Source organism: Gavialis gangeticus, unplaced genomic scaffold (assembly GCF_001723915.1).
Source record: "Gavialis gangeticus isolate Ggan-Ray unplaced genomic scaffold, GavGan_comp1, whole genome shotgun sequence".
Lineage (NCBI taxonomy): Eukaryota > Metazoa > Chordata > Crocodylia > Gavialidae > Gavialis > Gavialis gangeticus.
The window spans coordinates 64,976,399-64,986,154 of record NW_017729032.1 but is presented as its reverse complement, the minus strand read 5'-3'; the positions used below and the strand labels follow the sequence as shown (position 1 = coordinate 64,986,154).

General features: G+C 42.4%; 1 protein-coding gene across 2 annotated transcripts in view; it reads right to left on the bottom strand.

Annotated features, from left to right (window-relative positions):
* The window catches only part of RCBTB2 (RCC1 and BTB domain containing protein 2), a 72,186-nt gene that overhangs the window by 4,527 nt on the left and 57,903 nt on the right, over nt 1–9,756 (bottom strand). Inside the window, exons 10-12 of one of the 2 annotated variants that reach the window (XR_002098993.1) lie at nt 4,729–4,868; nt 4,436–4,584; nt 2,223–2,308 (exon numbers count right to left, since the gene is read on the bottom strand). Coding sequence is in view for 1 of the 2 variants with exons in the window: in XM_019525067.1 (XP_019380612.1) it covers nt 2,178–2,308; nt 4,729–4,868 (271 nt within the window). In the remaining variant the exon portion in view is untranslated. Of the gene's footprint in view, nt 1–2,177; nt 2,309–4,435; nt 4,585–4,728; nt 4,869–9,756 lie in introns of those variants that run through there. The other variant, XM_019525067.1, reaches the window with a different exon arrangement.

The window sequence follows — 9,756 nt, the reverse complement described above, 5'->3', positions numbered from 1 at the left end:
GGGGGGGGGGGGGAGAATGGGGGGGCAGCTGCCATCTTGACTACTGGTTGTACTTCTTCTGGCCCTGACCCTCAGTGCTGATTGGTGGGGAGGAAGGACAAGGGGCAGCTGCCATCTTGGTGACTGCCTCCTCCATGCTGCCCCTGCAGCTGATGCCTTCCTCTTCCCAGCAGGCTGCAAAGCCTATGTGGGAAGGGAAGAGTTAATAAGAACATTTTGATTAAGTTTTCCACCCCCCCGTGGATTTTGAAGGCAACACCAAGTTTCATGGTTTCTGTAAAACCACGAGTTAGATAGGTCTCTAACTATAAAGTGGTAGAATGAAATGTGTCCATTTGAATTATACAGTGAATTGGTTTATTGCAAAAGGACCGTCCACCCACAAGCTATCACTCATAAAGAAGTTTATTCAGGAAAATTACTAGACAGTCCAACAAGCAAGCAGCCAATCTTGCCTCTATGTCTCTGGTGGGATGCTATAAATCATATTAGATAGAGCTGGGAAACATGTATTAAGTCATCTTTCCCAGCCTTCTTGTGCCACGTCATATAATCTCTAGTACTTTGCCAAAGCTGTGTTTCTGTGTTTTATGACTCACACAATTGCATTTGTGACAACTCCAACTGAGATGAAGTAACTGAAACTATTCCTGATTTTCAACACTGCAATCAAAAATGCAGGAAGGGAGAAAGTGAATTCTGGAGCTTCTATACTGGATCTAAATGAACCTACAGTTTAAAGACCAAAACGTTTTGGGATCTTGCCCTCCACTATCTTTACTTCTATCTCCACCTTAGTTATAAAGTGTTCATATGCTTCTGCCCTGACTACTGCTAAACTCCTCTTCACCAATAAAACCACTACTCATGACTGTACCTCCAGCCAAAAAATGCATTTTCTTTGCTTATTAATCTGACTACATCATTCCCATTTGCAATTCCTCCACTCACCATATTAAATGTCTCCTTATCTTCAAGCTCTACTCAAATCCACTCTTGAATATTTCATTTTGTACCTTACTGCCCTGCCTATCTCATGCTATCTGTGCTCAGCTTTCATGTTCCTTTATTCTACTTCTGTCTTTACTTCTGCATCCTCAATGCTCTCCATACATGGAACAACCAACCAGTTCCACTCTGCTAGGTCTTCCTAGTCACCTCATTTAAAAATTCTTTTCCATACAGGCTTCCTCAGAAAGGCAAAACCAAATCAAATACATTAAAAATATTTTTAAAAGTTTAGTTTACAACCTCTGATGGATGTCCTACTGTGTCTTGCCGTCTCTGTTTATTTTAAATCTTACTTTTATTCTTGTTCAGGAAATAACACCCTTAAAATATGGGTAAAGCAATCCCGGTGAGGTTGAAACGATGTACAATGCTAATTAAGTCTGAAAAGAAAGATATTCACATCTCCAAACACCAAAAACTATGCTTGTTGGTCTTTTTTAAGTTTGAATATTATCTGTCAGCAACATTTTTCACAAAATTAAATATATGCCTGCATGCAAATAAATACTTGTGTGGTGCCCTCAGCATGGTGGGCATTATCCAAACATTCTGGAATGATCTTTCCCTGCTCCCAGACACACACAGTCCAAGACCACACAGCTGAGAACATTGATAATGCGAGAAAAGAAAAAACAAATGCCATTTTGCTTGCAGGTCAACATGGTTCTCTGTAAGCAGTATGGAAAAAGAGGTTTTAGAGCAGTGTATAAATGTGGATAGTGAAGGACCATATAGGAGAGTTTATACCCTGTACAAGGGATCATGTGGAAGTGGCACAAAAGTAACCATGCAGGAAGCTGACAGACAAAGACGACTGAGAACTTTAGCAGAACAAGTTTCCAGTTGTGATGCAAAACTCAGCAACCTGAATAAGTAGTGGGGCAGAGTTAGAATAAACAGTGATGAGACTTAAATTTCATGCTAGCAACGATAAAGAAATGGGAGATATTCCAAAAGGATACTAAAGGACATTTACATTAGTGGCTGCATTTTGTGTTGACTGAAGCAGGTTAAATGTCCGTATTTTGGAAGCCAAAGAGTGTGATTAAAACAGTCATCTGTATAGAGTAAACTAAATACAATAAATAATTATCCTCAAAAGCTTCACGTCTCAGAAAACATTTTTCACTAAAGAACCACCAGTAGTAATAAAAAGTTCTCCATACCTGAGCTTCATATTTAACAGCAGCTGAAAGAAGAGCAATGGCATTCTCCTCACAAATGCCTTGTTTGATTGTTTGCTGACAAAGCTTTTTCAATCTATTTTCTCTATACAATGTTGCCAAATCTAGCAGCCCTGTGGAAAATCGAGTTGATACATCATATACTTTGGTTATCCTGATACAAACCTATAACACTTCTACTCTAGATTTATAAGATCGTTTTTCCTATGATATTATGCTGCATTTTTATTTAAAAAACTAACAAAAGGCTTACATAAATTAAGAAGGATCACATACTTTTATCAATTAAGTTTTCCAACTTTGTCACAGTTGCACACATCTTACTAGAGCAGTGGTTCCCAAATCCAGGTTGCAACCCAAATGAGGGTTGTGGGGGCAATGCCAGTGGTGCCGCACAGAAAAGAGGAGCCACGCTGTCGGGAGCTCCCCAGGTTGTCACCACCACCGCACTCGGCTCCCAGCAGCAGGGTGCAGAAAAAAAGGTTGGGAACCACTGCACTAGAGTGAACCAGGTCCGTTCTTTTATCATGTAGACCCATTCCTTCCCATTCATGATGATTCCCCTGGGGCAACTAACGAGTGGAAAAGTAATAATACAAGTCTATTCATGTCTTCTAAAAATGGTCCAGATATGATAATTGAGGAGTCCTTTTTTAAAAGGCTTAATTCTTCTCTCATTATTTGATTTAATCATCTCCTGGGCTAGGGACAGAAGTTACACATAAACTGGTTGAAGTGAGCAGAAACCAGTTTAACCCTGTAACAGAACAGAAGTTCAGTGCACATAAACCGCTTTCAAAATGGCCAGAACTGGTTTAAGAAATCAGACTTAACTGATTTAGGTCAAATCAGTTTAAGGAACTTCTGTCACAGACCCCTTCCTACTTCAAGTTAACTCAGTCCCCCAGCATCCCAGAACGCTTTGCAGCCCTGAGTCGCGCTGTGCTGTCTGCTCCAGAAAGCAGGGTTAATCCCATTACCTCTGCTCCAGCTGGCTGAGAAAGGGGGTGGGGTGGGAAACCCAGCTTCAGATCGCAGCCAGGTCTGCCTGCCAGGGGTGGAGCAGCCCCTGCCAGGCTTTTTCCCCCACTCACCGCTGGAGCAGAGGAAGGGGGTGGCCAGACCTTGGGACCAGGCAGGCAGGCAGAATAAGACACAGGGGGAGAGGGGCTTTGAAATCTCTTGCCTGCATGGGACCCCGGTAGGGGTCTGCTTGGCAGGGGCACAGCAGCCCCTGCCAGACTTTTCCCCACTCCCTGCTCGAGTGGAGGGGGCAGGAGTATAGCCAGACATCAGCCTTGGGCTGGCACACTGAAGCACAGGGGAGGGAGAGGGATTTAAACCCCTCTTCGTTCCTCAGCCTGGGTCTGCCTGGCTGGGACGCAGCAGCCTGCTGCTTAAATTTCATTTTGCCACCTTTGATTGAAAATGTCCTGTTTCTTATCTGCCAAGTACCCTCTTTGACATAACTGAAAATTCTATGACTGTCAAAACTTAAATCCTCTCTCCCTCCTTTCTGTCCAAGCGTGTGGCCCAGTGCTGGCATCTGGCCATGCCCCCGTCCCCTCTGCTCAAGTGAGGAGCAGGGAAAAGCCTGGCAGGGGCACAGCTGCCCCTGCCAAGCAGACTTGGGCTTAGAGAGGAAGGGGGGGGAGTTAAACCCCTTGGCACAGGGGGTTTAAGCCCCCATGCCTCCCCTCTGCTTCTGCCCCCTCCACTCAAGCAGGGAGCAGGGAAAAGCCTGGCAGGGGCTGCTGCACCTCTGCTAAGCAGACCCCTACTGGGGTCCCCTGCAGACAAGGGGGTTTAAACTCCCTCTTCTCCCCTCCCCTCCCCCTCAGCATGCTGGCCTGAGCCAGGGTCTGGCTCCACGCCTCCCTCCCCCCACCTTCAGTGGGGAGCAGGGGAAAAGCCTGGCAGAGGCTGCTTTCCCCTCACCCGCAAGAAGGGACACCCTGGCTGGGGTCCCTTCACACAAGGGTGGGGCTTCAAACCCCCCTCCCCAATCATACTCAGTGGGCCTACTGGGGCTGAGTCACCCCCCAGCTCATGCAGGGAGTGGTCGAAAAGCCTGGAGGGCTTCTCTCTCAGCTTCCCTCCAGCCTTCCAGCCACTACTAAAGAGAAGGGAAGGCTTGCTCTAATGCCCCCCACTTCTAGCCTGAGCTGCTGCAGGCACGTGGGTGTATTTACAGAATCTGTTCACTTCTTCTCAGTTTACTCTATCCAGTTTAGACTAACCTGCAAAGTTTGAATGGATTCAGCCTCGGACTTTTTGACTGTCTGTATTAAGCCCTGGTGTTCATTCTGTCCCTCTCCTCTACTGCAGCTTTGCTATTCTTCTTTTCCTGAATCTGATTCCCTGTAGCTTGGATCCCTTCTCCCTTGTTCTACCAATGCAGCAGCATAAAAAAAAGAGTCTTAAAGGGAAGAAAACATAAAATGGACCATCCTCAAGATGATCTTTTCAGCACCCATTAAAAAAAAACCTCATTGTTTTTCTCTTACAAGTAACTTGAATTTACACCCATTACCTATTGCATCCTCAGGAGGGAGACTGATGTTGTCCGTGTACAGATATTCCAGGAAAGCTCGGTAAACAGGATAAGGGAATTCACTCATTTCTATTATTTCATCATCATTGTTACTTAATATAGAACGAAAATGCTCACACCTAAGGAACAGAAATAAGATATGCAATGTGGTAAAAATAGCTAACTTCTGACAAGTTAAGAGAAACAAGATCTCTGTATCAATCAGTTTAAAGATGCACAATGACATGCACTGATGTGATAAACACCAATCAGGTATTTTAGGGGAAAGGCAGGCAGGAGTCTGTTGAACTTACTAATTTCTTCTACTAATGATATATTATCCTATTCCCTCTTTTTTATTCTCCAACTTGGTGGCCACATCTACATGAGATGCTGACTGCACAGTAGTCTGATACTACTGCGCAGGTAGCATCGCATGGCAAAAACCATGATGTGACACTACTGTGCAGCAGTAGCATTAAGCTGCTGAGTAGTAGTGTCACAAAAAAGGTATTTGCCAGCACTACTGTGCAGTAACTCAGGTTACTGAGCAGTCATTCAGTACTTGTTTATACTTGTATAAACAGGTACTAAATAAATGGGCAGTAACCACTGCACAGTAGCGTCTTGTGTAGATGCGGCCAGTGATTCTCAACTAGGGTGCCACAAAATCCTTTTATGGATGTTGTGGGATGCCACACAATATTATCAGTTAGGTATGCAAACACCTATACATGACTCAAGTTAAATCCAGAGATTTTCAATAAGGATTTGTAGCATCACAAACATTCTGACCTGTTCTCATGTTTGAGTCCTTTGCAACAGAATTTCTCCATTATATGTCCATAGTTAAAAAAAGAAATGAAAGCTAAGTTGACATTTTCAGAAGGGTCCCTTGAGTCTAAAATATATATGAGGACTATTGCTCCAAATGAATCTTATTTTCAAGACTGTATGTACCAAGTATTTTAATGTCACTGTCCATGCCAAAATTCCAAATTTAACTTCATCTCCTTATACTCAAAATTTAAAATAACTGCAGCTAAAACAGAGGTGACATTATCTTTTATCATTTCATTGCTATAACCACATTTAAAAAAAAATTCCAGTTTTGCCTGTTACATTTATTTTATACAATTTCACTGGATTTAAACTCCCCATGTTTGTCATACAACAATTGGAAGGCAGATTCTTTTTCCAGTTTTTATAAGAATGTTACTGTATTGCACTCAAATGTCAACCTCCACACTACGGGCCCAAGAATATTGTAAAGACAGTTCCTAACCGAATACAAAATATTATTAAATCTGGTACAGTTTTGAATATTGTTGTTGATGAACCTGAGTAGCTGGTCTTTAGGAAAGCCTTTTCTAAGAACAGCCACAATTTCTTTTATTCCTCCTACCAACACCCTGATTTCAAGCTCTAACCATTAATTAAGAAAGTAATATGATTTTACTATACATCCCCTGATCTATCTGTAATATCTTCCAGATGCAAACAAATTATTTACGTTATATATCTTTCAGTTATCTATACATATAGTACAAATAAAAAAAATCAATGTATAATTTGATTTAATCTTCCTTTTATGCCTAGTCTAATTTGTTATTTATGCATATATTTTGCTGTATACTGTTATATTCCTCCATATGTCACAAACAAAATCCTGAAATATTAAGAAGTTATATTCTGAGTTCTCTTATGGTACTGCATGTAAGTATGGGATTCAAATGGATAGACAAAAATCACAAATTTCTATTTTCCGTGAGAACAGAACAGACGAATGACAGCAGTAGTAGCCCTCTCCAATGGAATAGCGTGTTAGTATGATTCACTACTTCTGTACAACATGAAGATCAGGAATTTGAAAGGTGGGGAGTGCATGCAGCATCTTTTAAAGGGAACAACAGTTGCTACTTATCCACATAATCCCTACAAGCCCATGGAAGCATCTACATTTGCAAGCAGAATATTTCTGGCCACTGCTAGAGGAGGAGGGTCTACCCCATCATTTCACTACCATGTGCTAGTAGTCACCAGTGATAGAACAAAATGGACAGGCAGAAGGGAAGAGTCCTATTAAATCAGGAAAAAAATGCACCAAAAAGGTGCTTTTATACATCAGGCATTTGTGACAGTGCTCTGCAAAGAGAAGTGTTTTTGATCAGTTGTGTCCTGAGGCAGGAAGAGCTCAATAAAGGTACGAATCTGATGTTACATTGTCTAATAGGCAAATTTTTGTATCTATGGATTCTTACCTTCAGAAAAGCAGATTTTTTTAAAATAAGCAGTAATTTGTAGGAGATAAAAGTTTTAACTAAATTACTCTCCAATTCAAAGGTCCTCAGATGGTAATTATATTCCTTTTCATTCCATTTCTATAGAAGTTTCTTATGACAGAATTGTGTCTTCTCACTCTGACATTAAAAAAATAGAAGGTCGGGTAGATTTGCACTTTATAGACTAACTAAAATAGTTTATATATAAACCACATATATACCCACTATTTTGGTTAGTACAGCACAAGTTTCTGTGAGCTGCAGCTCATTTCATTCAATGCTGTGAAAGGTTTTGTATTCCGATTTTTCTCTCCTCATACTCTGCTTTCTGCATTCTTTCACAGCATCAGATAAAATTAACTTCAGCTCACAAAGGTTTGTGCTATAAATAACTACTTTGGTTAGACTATAAGGGTGCTTCCAGATGAGCGCAGTCGTGTGGTATATGGTGCTGCAAACACGTCTGCAGAGCCACACACCACAGAAGACAGGTTTTCTCTGTGCTGCAAGGGCACAGTGCGCATGTGTGCACTGCTCTGTTTTTGTTTTACACAGGTTTTTCTGACCCCCTGGATATCTAGGGGTCAAAAAACACCCAGGAAAAAAAGGAGGAGTGCACGCCACTGCCAGCCAGGCTTCACCAGCAGGTTCCCTGCTGCTGTAATCCCAGGAGGTCCCCAGGACCCCAGGTAAGGCTGCTAGGGCCAGCCCAGTGCTAGCCCCAGCCTCCCCTACTGCCCCTGGGGGAACTTGCCAGACACCAAAGTGTACGTGGCATGGGTATTCCCCAGGGACCAAACATCTGCACTCATCTGGACATGGCCTAAGGTGCAATACTACCCTGCTTCTGCTTGATTTCAGACTAACACAGCTAGTTATGTTTCTCTACTCATGGATACATAACCAAGGGGAGCTCTGCCCAGTCATTACCTCACTGACAAGAGGTACTAACTATCCCAGAAGCCTTACAACAAGTTTGTGTGTCAAATTCAGATCCTGCTGTGACATCACCATCAGGCTGGCTGAAAGTAATTATTAATTGCTTTATATTTAGACAAGATGCCAATAGCTTGATCCCCGTACATGGAAAAAAAATTAACTGACTTTTTTATTGTTAAAAATTATTACTGTGGTGCCATAAATTTATACCAGTCACGGCAGAGTAAAATAAGGAATTACAGTCTAGGAGCAGCAAAGCAAAGACTGGGAGAATAGTGAAGGTAAGGGAAAGATGTGAATGGGTTATTCATCAAAAAGAACAAGCTTGGAAAAAGTTCTGGCAGACAGGATTTACAATTGTGTGTCAAAGAGGGTACTTGGCAGATAAAAAACAGGACATGTGAAACAAATGAAAGTTAAGCCGAATGTAGGAGAAGAGAATTAGTGGCTAGTGAGAGAAGAGATGAAAGTGAAGGAAAGTTTAAATATGGCAAGGACAAGAGCTTGAACCTGTGCAGTAATAAACAGGAAATCAATAAAGGGATTTAAGAGGAGAAGCAGAAAAACAGAGAGCTGAAAATAACAATCAAAACAAGGTGCAACCAATACACAGGCAAGGGTTTTGACACGAGATATACTAGTCAGGAAAGGGCAATTATTAGGTGGGATAAAGCAAAAAGATTAAGAGACCAGAGATAGAATAAGAACCAATTTGGATGGGTAGATAGAAGATCTGGCTGATTCACAGGAGACCTGGGTTATGTACCTCATTTTGCCACTGACCTGCTATGTGATGTTGGGTAGTTACTTTATTTCTCTGTGCCCGTTTCTCCTCCCAACTTGTATCCATTTATTTTGCATATAAAATCTTCCAAGCAGAGACCTCTGTGTGTTTCTACAGTGTCTAGGACAGTGATTCTTCCCTAGGTCGCTGTAGCCAGGAAGTGCGAGGAGATAAACAGATAAACTCAGGCTCAGGCTTGTCCCTGCCCGGTTGATCTTCCCACCACTTCCCAGCCCCTCTGCAAGGAAATGCATACTGTATGATATATATAATTTCTTGAAATGGGATGCCACTCAATTCATAAAAGTTATAGAGATCTCCTCAAATCCAAAAAGGCTGAGAATGACTGGTCTAGTATAAGGGTGTAGGTTGTAGCTGAGTTGGTCTAAGGACATAAGCAGACAAGGTTCTTTGGGTGAATCTGATATCTTTTAATAGACCAACTTAAATAGTTGGAAAAAAATGTTTAAGCAAACTTTCGGGTTCAAAAACCCTTTGTCAGGCTGAGGAAGTTTCAGCAGTTAGTGTGTGCTCTTCTGGGATGGAATGAAAAGCAAAGAAGCCAGAGGCTGGGCTGGTATGCATACAAGATGCGGATATCTAGGCTGGCCTGAGGGCAAAGAAAAAAGCGTACTGGCGGTGGAAGCAGGGGGCAAGTGCAAAGGAAGAGTACACCTCCCTGACCCAAGCTTGTAGGGATTTGGTAAGGGAGGCTAAAGCAGCACTGGAGCTTAGATTAGCTTCTGGGATTAAGGATAACAAAAAAGTCCTTCTTCAAGTATATAGGTAGCAAGAAGAAGTCTTGGGGTAACATTGGACCCCTACCGGGCAGGGCAGGGCAGGGCAGTTGGTGACGGACGCGCGAGAGAAGGCAGAACTCCTTAACAAGTTCTTTGCCTCCATGTTCCTGTCTGCTGACAATGGGGTGCTCTTGGGTGATAGTGTAGAGAGGCCCAGGAAGGATGCGAGTCCCCCGACTGTTAGTTCAGACCTAGTTAAGGATTACCTGGAGGGCTTAGATGT